This window comes from Ursus maritimus, unplaced genomic scaffold (genome assembly GCF_017311325.1).
Source record: "Ursus maritimus isolate PB19 unplaced genomic scaffold, ASM1731132v1 scaffold_17, whole genome shotgun sequence".
NCBI classification, from domain to species: domain Eukaryota; kingdom Metazoa; phylum Chordata; class Mammalia; order Carnivora; family Ursidae; genus Ursus; species Ursus maritimus.
In genome coordinates this window covers 40,760,849-40,780,783 of record NW_024424119.1, presented here as the reverse complement: position 1 = coordinate 40,780,783, position 19,935 = coordinate 40,760,849, and the positions used below count along the sequence as shown (strand labels likewise).

The window sequence follows — 19,935 nt, the reverse complement described above, 5'->3', positions numbered from 1 at the left end:
GCTCACATTTTTTTAAAAAAAATTTACAATTAGTTGCCATAATTTGAAATTTAGGAAATTTAACATAAAACTCCAGATTTAGAGCTTCTCTTTAAAGATTTTTTTTTTTTTTTTATGTGAGAGACAGCCAGCGAGAGAGGGAACACAGCAGGGGAGTGGGAGAGGAAGAAGCAGGCTCCCAGTGGAGGAGCCCGACGTGGAACTCGATCCTGGAACGCCGGGATCACGCCCCGAGCCGAAGGCAGACGCTTAACGACTGAGCTACCCAGGCGCCCCGAGAGTTTCTCTTTAAAAAAAAAAAAAACAAAAAAAAAACAAAAAACAAAAACAAAAACAGAAGATCTGGCCACGCTGGGCCTATGTTCTGACATGACCACAGGGGCTCCCGGTCCTGCTGCACGCAGGTCCACACCCTGCCCCATTGCACCTGCATTCTCGCCGGTATCAAGCTGCTGAGCACATCACACGTGCTTTGGAACCTCTGGACGTCGTGCGGTAACTGTTGTCCAGAATACCCTTCCCTCTCACGTCCGTGGTCAGCTCCTTATCTGACACTGTTCTCCCAGCCTCAGGCTCTTCCGAACCCTCCAGTTCTCCTGGGGGGCAGGGGGGGGCAGAGTTTGCGCTTACCATACACTACTGCAATTAATTCATGCCCATCTCGCTTCCTCCACTGGATGCAGAGCCATTTGAGGGCAAGAATCACATCCTGCCTTGCTCCCCTGTCCCATCAGCGCCAGGCAGAAAAGACGCTCAAGAATGTTTGCTTTTGCGAACCATGCCAAGAGGAGTGAATACATGTTGGAAAAAAATCACACCCTACCCTTGCCTCCTCCCCAATCGAACTTCTTCTGGTGATGTTTCTAGATACGGTTCTGGGACAGTCATCAACCTGGTGAAACCAACCTAGAACTAAACGAATTATACTTTCACCAATTACCTTAGAGGCCAAAAAAAGTCATTAGAAGTTGAAAATTACATGGAGTCTGGAGTGACTTTGAACCCATGTAACCACCCTAAATAGCTCTTTCTGTTGAGCAAACAAGAATTTCTTGATTGCCCTTTTTGAAGTTGCCAGGGCCCTGTCTTGTTGCTATTAAAATGAAGTTTCACAATGGTCCTAAACCAGTTCTTCCCGTTTTCTTGAAAGAATGGACTGTCATTCAGCCACAAATAAAATCTTTAATAAAACAGCAAATGGAAGGGGACCTGCCCAGCAAAGGGAGAAGCAATCATTTCTCCGTGTTGGAAAAATGGAGCACTGACTCACCGACTGTTCCGCAAGCATTTCCTGAGCGACTACTACACGCGAGACCCGGCGATGCACGGGTGAGCACAGCCCAGCAGAGCGGCAAGAGTCACAAAGGAGACATCAGACGGCACGCGGGATCACGCATGAGGGCATTTGACTTTCCAGTTACGCCATCGACAAGAGCACAGGGATGCAAGTGTTCCAGTCCATTCTCCTCTTTAGCAAGTGAAAGGCTTTCTGAACCCCTGGGACATCAATCAGGAAGACAAAATACAATGGAAAACAGAAGAGACTTAAGATTCGGACGTTGAGGGAAATGATCTTGCAAGCCATTCCTCTGTGTGATATTTAAAAAAAAAAAAAAAAAAAAAAGGATAACTGTACCTAAAAACTTATCAAGCTCCATCATCTTGAGAAGGGAGAATGAAGTCTGGCCTGGACATCCCACTCAAGAGCCCACCCCTTCTTCTCTGTCTCTGATACCTCCAAGGGTTATGGAAAGAGAAGCTACCATTCCTGATGACTTACTCCAAGCCAGACACTGGGCGACGCATTCTGCTACCTGTCTACCTCATCTCCCAAACACCCCATGGGCAGGAGCAGTTCTCATGTGTCTCTTCCAGATGGCTTGGGGGAGGTCGACCAGCTGTCCAGCTGCATGTGCATCCCACACAATCTGGTCGCCATGGCCTCAGTGGATACCCACACTGACCTGATATTCACTCATCTCTCCAGAGGCAAGAACAGAACAGAAATAAAGGCTGGAGTCTTCAGAGCACAAGAGCCAAGTGCTGAGGAGGAGAAACGAAACAAGACACCCAGGCACCCGCTGATCCCATTTCCTAGCTCCAAGAACAAGGGGAATCCTAAATGCTCCCACAGAGGGGAAAAACACCCGTAGCAGAGCAGCAAGACGGTCTAGCCTTATACTGCTCATCTGCACGGGCCAGAAGAATGCAGAAGCGACAAGGCTCTGAGAAAATGGGCCTTGAACCTAGAACCCAACTGCAAACCAACCCATCATTCAAGCGTGAGGAAAAGCAATGACCTCTTCAAGATACAGACATTCTACTGCCACCCCAGCACCTTTTCTGAAAAACATTAAGGAAAATGAATACAAAGACGACTTGCAAGAGAATTTAAAAAGGAAGAGAAAGAAACCCAACAAAACAGAGAGACGTCTAAACAGGGAACACAGAGCTGTGAAGCTCCAGGCGACTCTTACGAAATACCCAAAAACAGAATGCATATTTCCTTAAGCTGGAAATATCATATTAACCAAGAACGGCTTATGAAGAGAAGAGGACAAGGAACGTGTAAGTGCATTTAAGGGCCAAATATTTGGGGGAGGGGCGCCTGGGTGGCACAGCGGTTAAGCGCTTGCCTTCGGCTCAGGGCGTGATCCCGGCGTTACGGGATCGAGCCCCACATCAGGCTCCTCCGCTATGAGCCTGCTTCTTCCTCTCCCACTCCCCCTGCTTGTGTTCCCTCTCTCGCTGGCTGTCTCTATCTCTGTCAAATAAATAAATAAAAAATCTTTAAAAAACAAAAAAAAATTGGGGGGGAGGAGGGGCAAGGATAGGGGGGAGGGGCTTGGGGGTAATTAGAGATACTAATTAATTCCTGCCCAAGCTTAAATGTGTGTTAAAAATTTAAGCATAAGAAATGACAAATAAGGTCATGACTTCTAAATCAAAAGGGGGAGGGGGCAAACAGCAGAAGCAGAATTAAAAAAGTAGAAATAAGGAAAAGGGATAACTAAAGAAAACTTCGGCGATCCAACAGTAAGAAGGAAAAAATGTCATGGAAAACCAAAAGCAAAATAAGGTGGCAGAAAGAAGCTGAAACTCAGGGGTGCCTGGGTGGCTCAGTCGGTTAAGCATCGGGCTCCCTGCTCAGTGGGGAGTCTGCTTCTCCCTCTGCCCCTCCTATCTGCTTGTGTTCTCACTCTCTCTCAAATTAATTAGTTAATTTTTAAAAAAGAAGTTGAAACTTAGGGCGCCCACATAGCTCAGTCGGTTAAGCATCTGCCTTCGGTTCAGGTCATGATCTCAGGGTCCTGGGACTCAGTCTCGCAGTGGGCTCCCTGTTCCGCAAGAAGCCTGCTTCCCCCTCTCCCTCTGACACACACACACACACTCTCTCTCTCTCATGAATAAATAAATAAAATCTTAAAAAAAAAAAAAAAGAGGTTGAAACTTAAACAAGCAATCACAGTAAATATGGGTGGTATATAAATCCCCCCATTAAAAACCAGAGTATCACAAATAGGAGCGGGGAGAGGGGAATGCAGGGTAGGCCAGGAGCTGAAACAAAGAGACCCAGAAAAGCTAAAAGCAGAAGGAAGAAGATGCAAGATGTTACCAATGAGGAAGATGGACAGTGGACATGTGGGAGCTCTCCGTTATTGATCTGCAACTCTGCTCCCTGTGAAGTCTTCAACTGTTTCAAAACAGGAAGTTTCTCTCTCTTTTTTTTAAGATTTTATTTATTCATTCATTCATTTATTTATGGAGGAGGGGAAAGAGAAAATATGAGCAGGGGGGAGGGGCAGAGGGGAGGGAGAGACAGAACCTCAAGGAGACCCACACTGAGCACAGAACCCAATGTGGGCTCAACCTCACGACCCTAAGATCATGACCTGAGCTGAAACTAAGAGCTGGACGCTTAACTGACTAAGCCACCCAGGCGCCCCTCAAAACAGCAAGTTTTTCAAAAAACAAGGGATTCACAAAATGACACCAAGGCACATGTCAATAAAAAGCAGAAATGACAACAGACTTCAAGAAAAAAAAGTAAGAGAGAACTACAAAGGACAAAAAGTTTAATGGATATAAAGTTCAACCACCAAAAGGATATGCAGTAATGACCTTTCACATAGCCCTAAAATACATGGAGCAAAAACTGCTGAAAATACAAAGAGAAATGGAAAAAAAAACTGGTTATAAGAGGAGACTGCAGCATACTTCCCCAAAATGGGCACGTCATGAGGATTTAAAAAAAAAAAAAGAGTAAGAAAGAAAAAGAGGCAATAAAGGACTTGAAAAACACAATCTGCCAATTTGATATATTTTTATACGTACTTATAAGACAATGCACATCTTTTCAAAAATCCATGGAACAATCACAAACTGATCACGTGATTGGCCACAAAGAAAACCACAATAATTTTTTTAAATTAGAAATTACACAGGCCATATTCTCTGACCACGAAGCAATAAAACTAAAAATTAAACAGAAAGAACCACAAAAAGTTTAACCACTTGGAAATGGAACCCAAAGGTTATTTAGAGTAGTATTTTTTTTTAAGAAATTAAAACAAACTGCAGACTGTTTAAAAAAATGAACAATGAAAGCACTATATAGCAAAACCCATGGGATACTTCCAAAGCAGTCACTCAAAAAAGAAAGGAAGAAGAAAAAAATCAAAATAAACCGAAAGTAGAAAATGAGCAAAAATAATGAGAAGCTAAAGAAACAGAAACAAAAGACCAGATAATAAAAGAGCAAGTCCTTTGAAACTACTAATAAAACAGCCAAGCCTACCCCTCTACACCCATGTGCCCAGCCAAGAAAATTAAAAATAAATTTAAAGTATTAAGAAATGAAAAGATGGCTATAAACTACAGAATCAGAAGGGACAAAGGGAAAGAGGCAGAAAGGAATACTTTATATATTTTAAATTTTATATTTATTTTTAATGCACACAAAATAAATCAGTTTCTAAATAATAAAAATTACCCAAAACTGACTCAAGAGGAAATAGAAAACCTGACTAGATCAATAATCAGAGGGAGAAATCTGAATTATAAAGTTACTGGGAATGTTCAAATAATTTTACTGGCAAATTCTACAAATCCTCAAGAAACAGATTACATCTATGTTCTCTAAATTGTTGGGGGGAGGGGAGCATTTAATTCTTGCTACGAAGCCAACATACTTGCCCTATTAACACTGGGTGAGGATAGGGACACCTGGGTGGCTCAGTTGGTTAAGTACCTGCCTTTGGCTCAGGTCGTGATCCCAGGGTCCTGGGACTGAGTCCCACATCAGGCTCCCTGCTCAGCAGGAACGTGCTTCTCCCCCTGCCTGCTGCTCCCCCTGCCTGTGCGCGTGCATGCGCTCTCTCTCTCTCCCTCTGACAAATAAATAAATAAACTCCTAAAAGAAAACAAAACAAAACTGGGTAAGGATAATTTAAAAGATAGAAAACTGTAGATAAATTTTATGTAAATATAGATGCAAAATTCCTACATCAATGTTAGCAAATAAGAGATGGCACTAAATTACAAAAGTAATCAACTCCAAAAATAAACATCAACCTACATTTTCTGGGCACTGTGAGATTAAAAAAAAAAAATTATATAACTTACTAGGAATTTTTTAAAACCTCTGTAAAGGGTTCTCTCTCAAAACCCCTCCTCAATCTTAATATAATGCTATAACCCACTTAAAGTTAGGAATGATCAAGAATGCTCAATACCGGATCACTCAAAATTATTCTGGAAATCTTAGTCGATGTAGAAAGAATGGAAAAAAGAAAAAAGGAGTAGAATTACTGGAAGAGACAAACCTGTTATTCTCTGCAGATATGATTATCTACATTAAAAACTCCAAGAGAATCAACTGAAAAACTATTAAAAGAGAATTCAGCAAAGCAGATACAGGATAAATGCATCCATGGCTTTCCTACACACCAATAGTAATCAGTTAGAAAACGTAATGGGAGGAAGAATCCCATTCTCCTGAGCAACACAAGTCATAAAACACCAAGAAGAAACCTAATATAGTTAGAAAGTATAGTAATGAAAACAGCTGGAAAAATGGCACAGAATTAAGTAAACTGTCCAATTTAAGACAATAAGGTGTCCAGAGACAGACCCACGTATACCTGAGCACTCGGAAAACTGTAAATGCGTCATTTCGGATCAGTAGGAAAAGGACGGACGTATTCAGTAAGTAACAGCGCCTTGTGGTTTGATGCACTGAGGAGGCCAGAGCATCACTTCTGAGTATTCCTGCAAAAAATACACTTAACCTGTACCTACTCATAAGGAAACACCAGACAGACCCAAAGGGAGGGTCATTCTATAAAATAACTGGCCCACACTCAAGAAAAAAAGACAAAGAAAAAAAAAAGTCAAGGTCACAAACGACAAACACGGAAGAACTAATTCAGATGCAGAGACTAAAGAGAAAGAACAAGTGAATGCAGCTAGTGATCCGGGGTTTTCTCTTCTTGTAAAGAACGTTACTGGGACAGATGGTGAAACAGGAATAAGGTCTGTAGATGCGCCAGCAGTATTCATCCGTGTGGAGCCCCCGATTTTGACCACTGCACTGTGGTTATGTAAGTGAACGTCCTTGTTTTTAGGAAATACATTCTGGAGTACGGAGGGGTAAAGGAATAGCATACTTGCAATTTTGTCTCAAATGGTTTAGGAAAGGAATTACACAGAAAGAGCTGTCTCTCTATACATACAACTAAGAGTGTTGCTGGGGGCAGGAAAGAGGAAGGGAATGTGGAAAATGTTATCATTTGGAGAATCAGGGTGAACGTGATATAGGAATTCTTTGTACTATTCTTACAACTTCTCTGTAAGCCTGAAATTATGTCAAAATAAGTTTTTAAAAAGGAAAATGTGAGTTGCAAGATCCCTTGGGATAGCTGTGGTTTCATCCATATATAGCATTATTAGAAAACATGTCTTAGAATTATAAACCCCAAATTCTGGATTGTTGTTACCTCTGGAGGGGGAGGAGACTGAGCCTGGGGAAGGGGATTTCAACCCTCTGTAAAGTTTTATTAAATAAGATCAGATGTGGCAAAAACGAATAAATAAAATTTATAAATAAGAGACACCTGGAAAAATACACAAAAATAAATGCCAGATGGATTAAATAGCTAAATAGGAAAGCAAAACACTAAAAAAATACTAATATGAAAGAATTTTTAAAGTAATATTAGAAGAGGTATTTCTAAGCATCTTCAGAAAACAGAAAGTAAAACAATGACAAGAAATATTATTTACCAATATGCCAGGTTCTGTTCCAAGCATTTTATATACATATTATCTCAACTGATCCTTGTAACAACCCAGTGATATATAGGTTCTATTACTCCCAGTACATAGATGAGATTCAGAAAGAACCTTTAGCCGCAGGCCTAAGACACCTCCCAGACTCCAAGTTCGGCACTAATCCCCAACCTTCTATGCTGCTTATAACATAAAGTACCCAGTTCTTTGAAACTTCCACAGAGCAAACAGAAAATAATCTATGAGCATCCAGATTCTAGAAGGTTCTAGAAGATTCCCATTTGCTCTTTCAATAAATATTTACTACTCACTTTAAAAAAAAATCTTTTTTTGGCACCATAGTAGACACTTCACTTATTTATTCCTCATGCCATCATGAGTAGCTTTCTCTATATCTATTTTCAAGCTGAGATAACAGAAGCTTAGTCCCCCTGGGGGCGGGGGGTGAGTTACTCAAGGTAGCAGCTGGGTCAGGCTGAGCTGGGATTTGAACCCAGAGCCTGGTCTCTCACCACGAAGCTGCAACACCTTTTCTACTGCTCAATGTGCCAAGCTCTGCAAGAAGCTTCCCTGGGAGCAGGAGAAAGATCCCACTTTGTGGTTTCAAGCCAACAACCTCCTCCCCTGGGGCGTGGGAAAGAACAGGCCCAATCAGTTTTCTGCTGCAGCAGCTGGCCCTCCAGGTGACGGTGTGCACAGAGCTGCAAGAATGAATGTGAGCCATGAAGCAAACATTTGTTGAGCAGCTATTATGTGCCAGGTCCTGGGGACACAGTGGGGAATAACAGAAAACTTCACCCCATCCTCAAAGAGCCTGCAGTCCAGAGAACTGAATATCCAGCCATCCCAGCTAAGGATGAAACCAATTTAGACTGGGGATAGGGGAAGAAGGGAGTTAAGGAGGCTTCACAGAGGCCCCCCTTCACCCTTTCTTTTTTCAGAAGCAAAAGAGGCTCAGAAAAAATTATTTGTTCAAAGTTCACACAGCCAGGAAGTAGAGCTCAAATTCAAGGTTTCCAATGCCAGTCCGGGGGCGGCGCTCCTTCTCTGGGGTGAAACCACACAAAGACACACTCAGGGCACAGCGCTAGGTGTTCCCAGGGCCAGGTAGAGAGCAGGCATCCCTGTGAATAATTCTCATCCCAATGCAGACTCATGGGAAGCTGGCCAGCGGGCACTGGCTTGGCCTCTCCTGGACCTGCCCCTTGATTGGGGGGCTCCCACTCTGGCTCCTAAAATGGCAGGCTAAACCTTGGCCAGGTGCTCTACTCAGTGAGCCTGTTGCAGGGGGCCAGAGTGTAGTCTGGGACGAAGGGTCCCTCTGCTTCCACAGGGGCACTGGCCTAAAAGGTCAGAGCAGCAGCCCCTGCCAGTCTCTCGGTCCCAGAGCCTGAGCCACACAGAGCAGCTTTCCAGCAGGCAGGGGAGCTGGCCATGGCCCCCCACCAGCTACGGGGCCTCCAGCTGGACCACCCGCATTCCCTGTCATCCCTGACCCGCCCACCGGCCTGGTGACCATTCATAAACTCAGGCCCTAGGTCTAGGGCCAACTTGGGGAGGGCTCCTGACCATCATTCAACCACTGTGAGCCCCATTCTCCTCCTCAGCCTGCCACAGCTCCTTCACAGAGCTGCCGTGGCAAATGAGCTTAGAAAGCATAAAGGGCTGTACAAATAGGATACCCCGGCAGCCCCCAGCCTCTCCATGCTGTGGCCAAGGCCAAGCATGTCCTCGGGCGCAAGGTCTCCCTGACTCCTCACGTCTGCCTGGAACACACACAGCTCAGGAATTAGCGTAATCCAGCTTGTCTCGTGATCCGCCCCTTTGCTCTGTGCCTAAAGACCGGTGCTTAACCAACAGGCCAGAAGGCACATGACCAAAAGGATGTAGCCCCTTCCAAGAGACCCTGGGAGGCTGTGTTCTCATTCCAGCAATCGCATTTGGGGGAACACATCTGCAAATCCTCCTTCTCATTTAAGGATGGTTCTGCTTTGGTGCAAAGAGCCACCAGTCTTTGGGTGCTTACCATAAACCACGCCTGGGCTCAAGCATGCTCCACGCACTCTGCCCATTTAATCCCTGCAGTCGATGGAGCAGGCTGGCGCCATCATCTTGCTCACTTTTCAGACACCAAGGAGTCCCCTGCCCCATGGCAAACACTGGTGGCAGAGGAGAGCCTGGGGTGGGCTTCCCCGGCCTGGGGGTGTACTCCCCACTACTCTGCCACCTCCGGAGCCTTTCTCCTCTAGCCTCCCTTGAAAATGAGAGCAGTGCTGAGGCACAAGGCCCAGGCAACCCCTTCCACCAGCCCTCCTGTGGCATCAGCTGCAGATATTGCACACTGAAGAGTTTAGCCCCCCCCCCACTCACTGTCCTTCCCTCCACCGTGACTGTCTTCACTTTCGGCAATATGAACAGCTCGTGTGACCCTGGCCACTCAGTTCTTTAATCTCCTTCCTGCCAGTGGCCTTCCTGTCACCCCACACACACACACACACACACACACCAGTTCCACCACGCAGTCTCATGTTCACACCTGGACCCTGCCCTCGCCAAGGACCCACCACCCCAACAATCTCAATCTTGAGTACCCTGGAACCTTCCACCATGCCTGCCCCAGTGGGCCCTCCAACCCAGCACCCCAGCTTCCTCTCCCACTGCCCCCCATTGCTATCCTACTTCAGCTGAGACCAGCCCCATTGCCATCCCCACCCCCGCCCCGGTGTCACCTGTCAACTCCCCAGCTCTGCTACCCTTTCACTCCCTGGCAAAACCCAAGTCAACTCCTTGTCTACCTTGCGCTGGAGGAACGTACGCTACCGCGCGGACTGTCTCACTTTAAATTTATGACCACAAACCTCAAGTGGGCCCTTAGTACAGCCCAACCATTTCCCTCCTCAATTCGCTCTCCTAGATGAGTATTTGAGACTTTCCCCTTTCTCCTCAAACCTCAAACAACCTGCTCTCTGCTGACGGCTACTTTCCCTGAGAAAATACAAGTGAAGAGAAGAAAGAACTGACCCTCTCCCCCGCCCAACACACACCCCAAATCCAACAGGTTACTCCTGCTGTACCGAGTCCCTCTTCCTGCCGGTCACACTGCCCAACTGTACCCGCCCCCCGAGCCCAATGTCCCAGGAGGGTGCTGGGTCCCATCCCCTCTTCCCAGCCCGAGGTCACTGCTCTGGCAAGTCCCCGGCCTCTCCCCTGCAACACTGCTTTCCCTCCACTGCTGCATCCTTCCCAGGACAAGAACAGAAGGCTGTGCCAGCCCAGGGACAGGGCTCTGTCCACACCTGTCCATGCTTGAGGTCCCCTCCAAGCCCCCATTCTGATTCCCCTCCACTCTAGATGGCCACCCCTGTTCTCCAACAGCACAAAGTCACTCTCCCCAAGGTCACCAGCAACCCACCCTCTTGCTTCCACACCCCGTGGGCAATCCTCCACCATCACCGTGGTCAACACACTTGATCTCGCCTTCCTTCGCGAAACTCCCTCCTTCTGGTTTTGAGGACCCCTCACCTCCTGCTCCCCTCCCACTGCAGCCCCATCTCTTAGCTGGGTGTCCTGTCTCTTCCTGAGTCAGGGGCTTGCGCTGGGACCCCTGTCTACCCACACGTACATCCGAGGTGACCGCAGCGAGTCCCAGAGTGGAATGCCACCTATGGGCTGATGATTCACTGACTTGTCTACTCCAGCCTGGCCTCTGATACCCAACTTCCTACTTCTCTCAGAGGCGTCTAACTTCGCATGTGTAAAGGTTCCCATTTCCCACCCACCCCACCAGCACCCGTTCCTCCCTGGACCTCCGCCCCATCTGGGAGAGGTGCCACCAGGGCTCTGGCCAGCATCCGGGCTGTAGCCCCGACTCCTACCGCCTTCCCCACACTCTCAATTCAAACCAGCAGTAGGTCCCTGGGTGGACCCCCCTCCCAGCCAGCATCACCTCTCCTCTCCCCTGGACTACCCCAACCAGCTCTTTCATTATTTTTCTCCTTAGCAGCCAGGATCCTTTAAAAATATCCATCAGTTCTGGTCAACACCCCTGTACAAAACCTTCTAAAATCCTCCCCCGTTCCCAGCGCCCTCCAAGACCTTCCAGGATCTAGTCTGCCTCATCTCACTTGGCCCTTCACTCCCCCCTTCCAGCCACCCCGGCCTTTTACTATTCCAACACATCAAGTCCATTCCTACCCCAGCGCCTTTGCTCTCACAATTCCCTCCACCTAAAATGCCTTTCCCTTTCCCCACCAAGCACAAGACAGGTTTCCTCATTTCATTCCAGCCTCTGTCTGTCAGTGGCCTTTCCTGAGTTCCAATCTCAAACAGCCCTCCAGCCCATTCCCTGTCTTTGACCACTATATCCCAAGTGTGTTTCCTTTATCTTCATGGCACTTAACATGACCTAAATTCCATTACTTATCTAGTTGCTCAGCCCCTGTGAGGGCAGGGGCCTTCTCTTACTCACTACTGTATTCCCAATGCCCACAACAGTTCCTGGCCCATAGTAGGCAACCTGTAAATATGTGTTGAAGAAATGAATCCACAAATGAACAAACCACTCACTACACTAACTAGCTTTCCATCTGCCAGGGAGTGCAAAATAGCACCGTCCAGGAGAAATGTAATATGAATCCTATCTGTGATTTTACATCTTCTAGTAGCCTCATTTTAAAAAGCAAATTTAATTTTATTAACATATTTTTTACATAACACGACATACCCGAAATGTTATTTCAACATATAAATATTGAGAGAATTACTAAGGGCGTATTTTACTCTTTCCTATCAAGTCTTTGAATCTGCTGTGTATTTTACACTTACGGCAGGTCTCAACTTGGACCAGCCACAGTTCAAGGGCTCAACGGCCACCTGTGGTGAGGGACTACTGTACCAGCCAGCACAGATCTAAAACACGAATCTGACCAGGCGGCTCCTGAACCCCAACCGTGCCCTGACACCTCACCGCTCTCCAGATAAAGTCCCAACTCCTCCACCGGGCCTGAAAAGCCTCCGCGGACCTGCCCGCTGAGCTCTCAACAGCTCCCGGTCCCGAGAGCACCCTCGAATCTCTGAATGTGCCAACTGCTCACCTGCCCCTGAGCCTTCTGCCTCAAAGGCTCCTTCCCTATGCATCTGAAGACCTCCTCCTCAATCTACAACACCCCTTCGGCCAGCACGCCTTTACTGATGCCCTAAGCTTGGGAGCAGTGCCCTCCTCTGGGCCTCCACCTTTCCATCTCCCCAAACTGTGTGCTCCCCTACGGCAGGGACCACCTTGGTCATCTGTGCTGAGCACACCGTAGGTGCTCTGTAATTACTTGCTGAATTAATGAGTAAAGAAGGCTCCCCTCCCGTCCCCATCAGGCCATAACCCATCCCCACTTCTGCTCACTCTCTCTCTGTCTCCCTGCCCTTACTCACTAAACAAAAATGGACACAGTTCTGTTCCCAACTCTGCAACCTTCCCTATTCCTTCCAAATCCAATCATTTTCCTTGAATTTTATCCTAGGAGAGCAAAATTCCATACTTCCCCCAGGATTCTGATTTGGGGGAAATGACGACCATGCATTTTTTTTTTTTAGAAAATTTTATTTATTTATTCATGAGAGACAGAGAGAGAGAGGCAGAGGGAGAAGGAGAAGCAGGCTCCCCGCAGAGCAGGGAGCCCAGTGCGGAACTCAATCCCAGGATCCTGGGATCATGACCTGAGCCACCCGTCACAAGAGAAAGACAAGAAGTCTGCGCAAGGAAGGCAAGGCTCAGAGCCTTCTCTGCTTGTGGACACCTTCAGGTCAAGCTTTGATGGGCAGAAATGTAGACATGTTCTTGCACTCACCTAACTCACCCAACAAACACTAACGAGCATTTCTTCTTTGCGGGCACAGCGCCAGGTGCTAGAAAACAGGGCGGAAACTACACCTGAGTTTATTTCCCTAAAATGGCAATAATTTCTTGTCCATTTAAGGACCAATCTGCTGCTTTTGAACAGGCTTCGAAGAGAAGAGAAAAGGATACCCCTGACCCTAGAGTTCACCACCATACTCAGTGCATGTCCAAAATTACAAGCATTTTAAAGGAGCTCGCAAATAGAACTGAGATAACGATTTAAGCTAACTGTAGCTTTAAATGTATAAACCTTATGAGCAAACAAAACATGTACGATGCTTTTCCTCCCCCTAAATAACTTAAGTGATATCCTATTTAAGAAAATAAACAAAAGATAACCCTGACATATAGTTCCGTTTCCACCACCCCCCCAATTTTGTTTTCCAAAAGGAAGGCAGTTTCCCCAGGTTTTGGCTTCAGAACCTACAGAGAGCAGGTAGCACTGGGTGTCCTCTGCAAACAAGGTTGAATGAATGAAGACCTGGTTTATCCCACCCACACGTAGAAGCCCCCGTGAGCCAGGCCTGGTATCAGAGGAAATGCCTTTTTTTTTTTTTTTTTAAACACACTCATCCTGGGAAGAAAAGTCCAAGATAAACACACTCTGGGTCACTGGTTATTCATTTGCCCTCACGTGACTGCCATTCCCACTGTTCCTACTAGGAAGCCATTTTATTATTTAACCGCATCAACAAAGACAAAGCTGGCATCTGGAAATACTCCCATAAAACACACTCACTACAGAATCACTCCCTCGTCTCTGGTGAAGCATCCACTCAGGATGGTGTTATTCTCCGAAGAGCACAGAGCGCTGGATAAGCTTCCACCCCCCCGCCCCACTGTAGAGCTGGAAAAACTGAGGCCCAGAGAGCACAGCTTTGACCTGAATGCAAGACGTCTGGCCCTGCTTGGTTTACTCATTCTGTCCGTGTCCCCCCCACCCCGTGAGAGGCAAGAGTACCACGCATCACAGACTGTGGCCGGCCTGGCCAGGCCAAGCAGGGCCAAGCGGGAAGGGGGAAGGCAGCAAGCATGATGATATGCCCAGACCCTGGCTGCACCCCCGTCTCCTGGAGAACTGAAGGGTGCCAAGAGCCCCCCAGCACCATCAGGAAAGAAGAGAATGCCAAAATCCACCCAGTGAGGCCTTCTGGTTTCAGCTCTCCTATGCAAAGGGCACAAAAGTCACCACTCAGTTCTCACAAGAAAAGAGCTAAAGAAACTGCAAATCAACTTTTCTTTCATTGGAGAACCGAGGTCACAGAGCAAACGGCCTGTGAAAACCAGAGCGAGGCAAACACAGAGAAACAGAGCTTACTGGGGACTAGGGCAGAGACGCTGGAGCTCGTAAGCTAGTCAGCTAGCGACGGGTAGGAACACTTAAACTGTAACTGCTTGGTTGCCAGAAGCGTGGCATGGACTAGCTGGAGAGTTACCCACTCCTTGGAACCCAGTCTTAAGGGAGCCACCATGCTCTGTGGGAAAACCCAGCAGGTTTGGGCTTCCATGTGGAGGGGTGGAGGGGGAGAGGGGAAAGCAACCAGTTCGAAAGAGCACAGAGCTTTCTGTCCTCGAGAACAAAAGCCTGTCCTCAAGAGTGAACACTTTATCATAGGCTTATCTGAGCTGGGGGAGAAGTACCTGGACACCTGTCCTTGGAGCCTTCCCTGTCTCACATAAAGAGGCGGGGGGGAAGAAAAGGCTCAGAAATGCTTCCACAAGTCACATCCCAGGGACTCAAGCCCTCAGAAAAACCCTGAGCCGTCATCCTAAGAGTACAGACCAACTCCTCTCCCTGATATCCCAGCACCACGCCGGAAAGACTGGAGCCTAACCACAGTGCCTTACCACTGAGAGCTGCATGGCACACATTCTACTGAAGAAGGGGTTCTTAGGGAAACCCCAAGACAACAGGAAAATGGAGGACCAGGAGGCAGCGGAAGCCCCCAACACCTATACCCATAGCTGCTTAACGTATGTTAAACGTGGCCCAGGCATGTAACAGCCACAGACACACGATGCTTCACAGTAAGATCCTCACAGCCTCAGTTCTATTGCTAATTTCATGTCTGGCTTTCAACAAAAACTTACCAGCCATGCTAAAAGGCAAGAAGAAAACCAAAACAAAACCCCAGTCTGGAGAGATGAAGCAAGCATCACAACCAGACTCAGGTATGACACAGATTATGGAACATGACTTAAAATAACTGTGATTAATAGAGTAAGGGCCCTAATGGAAAAATCAGACAACATGCAAGAACAGATGGGTAGCATACATGAGAGATGGAAACTCTAAGGGGGGGGAGGGGAGGAAATTCTAGAAGTCAAATACGCAGCAACAGAAATGAAGAATGTTCTTGATGGGCTCCTCAGCAGACTGACCACAGCACAGGAGAGAATCACTAAGTAGGAAGACAGGTCAACAGAACTACACAGAAATACAGGGAGATTAAAGAATGAGAGGATATGAGCTTCCGGTTTCTGCTTCGACATGCGAAGAGCTTGGAGGCCATCGCGCCCATCTTCACCACAAGAAACACACGGGACCAACCAAAAATCAACCAGCTGCATTAGTTCTATCAGACCTGAGGTCACAGGGCAAACCACTGCACCCAAAACTGCAAAGAAGGGTAACTGAAGAGACTCGCCACGAGCGGAAGCTACCCCGGGAGCCAGGGACTGCAGGAACACTTGGGGCAGTTGCTAGAGACTGAGCTTGAGAGAAGAAAACCCCCCTGGGTGTCCAACTCTCTCCTGAGTGTCACCTCTGAGAGCCTCAGCAGCTTCTCAGGATTTTAGGAGGAGAGAAATATCCCCCACCCCAGCCCTGCTCCAGAGGGAGCGGGGAGAGAAAGTAAAGATTTTGAAATGCACCCAGAGTATTCTGTTCTACTCAACAAAGGCCTGCCCTCATGGGAGACGATTTACCAGAGTCTAACCAAAAGGGGGGAAACAGAAAATCTGAGAAGCAGTTATGAACGTCAAAATGCAGGGACACAGGCCCACGAAATCACTCAGAACTCATCATCAAATTCTAAAATGCTTCTCAGACACCAACGGCTACAGAAAATGTTAACACAGCCTAACTCCTCATCAGATAAACATAAAACCTTGAAGGAAATGATTACCTCGGTTCCTATTACTAGATGTATCATCTGGGGCTTCCAAATTTCAAAAACCTAGAAGGCAAGCAAAAAGGCAAACAACCCAGTCTGAAGAGACACAGCAGCATCACAACCAGACTCGGGCAGGACGCAGACTTTGGAATTATCAAGCCGGAAACTTAAAATAACTATGATATGCTAATGGAAAGGTGAACAAAATGCAAAAACAGATAGTAATGTAAGCAGAGGGATGGAAACTCCACAGTTAGAACAGGTGTACAATTATAAAAAGGTGTAACACATACCTAATGGGAATACCAGAAAGAGGGAGGAGGAAAAAAGGAACAGAAGAAATACCTGAAATAGTAACGGCTGAGAACTGTCCAAAGTTAATGACTAACGCCAAACCACAGATCCAGGAAGATCAGAGAGCCCCAAGCAGAATAACCAAAAAAATTGGTTATTTTGAAATAATATGATACATATGAAATAATATGATACAAATAATAGGAAAACATATTTTCAAGCTGCAGAAAAATCAAAGACAAAGAGGAAATCTTGACAAAGCCAGAGCGGGGGAAAAAAGTTTACCTACAGAGGAACAAGGATAAGAACTACATTAGATTTCTCTTCGAAAACCATGCAAGCAAGAAGACAGTGGGACAAAATATTTGAAGCGCTCGAAGAAAAGAAAAAAACACCAGCCCAGAAATCTATATCCAGTCATGTTCTCCTTCAAACATGAAGGAGAAAGAAATATGAAATTTGAGGTAATTGGTTACCAGAACTGGCCTGCAAGAAATGTAAACGTTCTTCAGAAAAAAGGAGAATGACACAGATCAGAAATTCAACCTACATTAGGAAATGAATAGTATTGGAGATGGAAATAATGAAAGTAAAATGAAATCCTCTGTGTTTCCCCTTAATTCACTTAATAGATAACAGCATATTCAAAATAGTAATAGCAACAATATACTAGGTGATCACAGCTTATAGGTAAGTGAAATGAGTTGACAGCAATGTTACAAGGGAGATTACCTGTGAAGCAGTAGAGTGTTATTTGAAAATGGATTCACTGTAAACGTATATTGCAAAGCCTAGGGCAATCACTAAAGGAAACTTTTTGAAGAACTGAGATGCTGGGGCGCCTGGGTGGCTCAGTCGGTTAAGGGCATCTCTTGATTTCAGCTCAGGTCATGATCTCAGGGCCCTGGGATTGAGTCCCACATCAGGCTCTACGCTCGGTGGGGAGTCTGCTTGAGATTCTCTCCCCCTCCCTCGCCCCTCGTCCTGCTCACACACACACACACACACTCTCTCTCTCTCTCTCTCTCTCAAATAAATAAATCTTAAAAAAAAAAAAAAAGAACTGAGATGCTTTGAGAGGGGAGAAAATAGAATCATATAAAATGCTCAAAACCAGAGAAGGCAGAAAAAAAATGGCAGACAAAGAAGAACAAGGACAACAAACAGAAAACAGTTCCAAATGTGACAGATATTAACACAACCATATCAATAATCACTTTAAATGTGAATGCTCTAAATACACCAATTAAAAGAAAGAGACCAGAGTATATTAAAGAAGAAGAGCAAGATCTAACTATATACTAGTTACCAAAAAAAAAAAAAAAAAAAAAAAAAATCCATTCTAAATACAGAAATACAGAAATTTGGATTAAAAGTAAACATATGGAGAAAGATAAACCATGCTAATACTAAGTAAAAGAAATCTAGAGTAACTATATTAATTTCAAAGTAGAAATCAGAGCAAGAAAAACTGTCAGAGATAAAGAGTGGCATTACCCAATGACAAAGGGGCCAATTCTCCAAGATATAACAATCTTTTATGTGTACGCACCTCACAACGCAGCATCTAAGTATGTGAGGCAAAAACTGATGAACTGCAAGGAAGAACAGACAAATCCACCATCAATATCCTCTTACCAATAACTGACAGATCCAGCAAGCAGAAAATCAGTAAGGATATAGTTAAACTGAACAGCTCCATCAATCAACCGAATCAAACTGACATTTATAGAGTACTTCATCAGACAACAGCGAATACACTTTCTTCTCAAGCTCACATGGAACATTCAACCAAGACAGATCACATTCTAAGCCATAAAACACACCTTAACAAGCTTTAAAAAAGAAAAACCATACAAAATACGCTCTCAGATCACAATGGTTTTAACTAGAAATAAGTAACAGAAAAATTGTAGCTAAATTTCAAACTATCTGCTGGGCGTATTGCTGGAGAACTCCAAAATATTTGAAAACTAAACAACACACTTCCAATAACACAATGATCAAAGCAGAAGTCTCATGAGAAACAAAATATTTTGAACTAAAATGAAATGAAAATATAATTATCAAAATTTGTGGGAAGCAGTGAATGCAGTGCTTAGAGGGAATTAACACTGAATACATATATCAGAAAAGCCAGACAAATCTAAAATCAATCACCTATACACCTACCTTAGAGAACCAGAGAAAGAAAAGCAATCAGAAGAAAATAAATAATAAAAACTAGAGCAGAAACCAATGAAATTCCAAACTGGAAATCAATAGAGGAAATTAATGAAACCAAAACAGGTTGTTTGAAAAGATCAGTAAAACTGATAAACCTCTAGCCAGGCTAACCAAGATAAAAAAACAAAACACAAATTAATATCAGAAGTAGAGAAGAAGCCATCACAACTAATCCCGTGGACATTAAAAGGATAATAAAGGAATACTATGAACAACTTTTTGCCTACAAATTTGGTAACTTAGAGGAAATAGACCAATTCCTTGAAAGATATGATCTACTAAAACTCACATAAGGAGAAACAGATCACCTAAATATGCCCGTATATATAAAAGAAACTGAATCAACCATTTAAAACTTTTCGACAAAGAAAGCACCAATATAGTTGGTTCTGGCAAATTCTAACAACCACTTAAGGACAAAACAATACCAGTTCTCTACAATCACCTCCCGGAAATATAAGCAAACACTTCCTAAATTGTTATATGAGGCCAGCGTTACTCTAATACCGAAAGCAGATAAAGACATAAAAAGAAAACCACTAATATCTCTCCTGAACACTGATAGATAAATCATCAACAAAATATAGCAAATCCAATCTCACAATGTATAAAAAGAAGTGTACACCATAACCAAATGAGATTTATTCCAGACATGCAAGGCTGGCTCAACATTTGAAAATCAATTCACATAATCCATCATATCAACAGGCTGAAGAAGAAAAATCACATTACCATATCAAAAGATATACGTTTGACAAGATCCAATACCCATTCATGATAGAAACTCTCAGAAAGCTAGGAATAAAGGGGAACCTCCTCAATTTGATAACAGAATGTGTACAAAAAAAACAAAACAAAACAAAACAAAACAAAACTATAGCAAACATCACACTTAATGGTGAGAAACTAAATGCCTTCTCCCAATATCGGGAACAAGGCAAGGATGTTCCCTTCTCACTACTCTTTTTCAACATTGTATCAAAGTCCTAGCTAATGCAATAAGACAAGAAAATACAGGGCAGACAGATTGAGAAGGAAGAAATAAAACTGTGAATAAATATGATCATCTATATAGAAAATCCTAAAGAATCAATTAAAAAGAAAAACTGGAACAAGTGC

The 19,935-nt window shown here is 44.8% G+C and overlaps 1 protein-coding gene across 17 annotated transcripts in view; it reads right to left on the bottom strand.

The window, feature by feature from the left end:
* ZNF618 (zinc finger protein 618) overlaps nt 1-19,935 on the bottom strand; it is a 172,564-nt gene that overhangs the window by 103,941 nt on the left and 48,688 nt on the right. Inside the window, exon 1 of one of the 17 annotated variants that reach the window (XM_040631764.1) lies at nt 1,271-2,693. The exons of the other annotated variants lie outside the window; for them this stretch is intronic. Within the exon in view, the coding sequence (XP_040487698.1) occupies nt 1,271-1,288 (18 nt within the window). The 5' untranslated portion in view covers nt 1,289-2,693. Of the gene's footprint in view, nt 1-1,270; nt 2,694-19,935 lie in introns of those variants that run through there. 17 annotated transcript variants of the gene reach the window in all.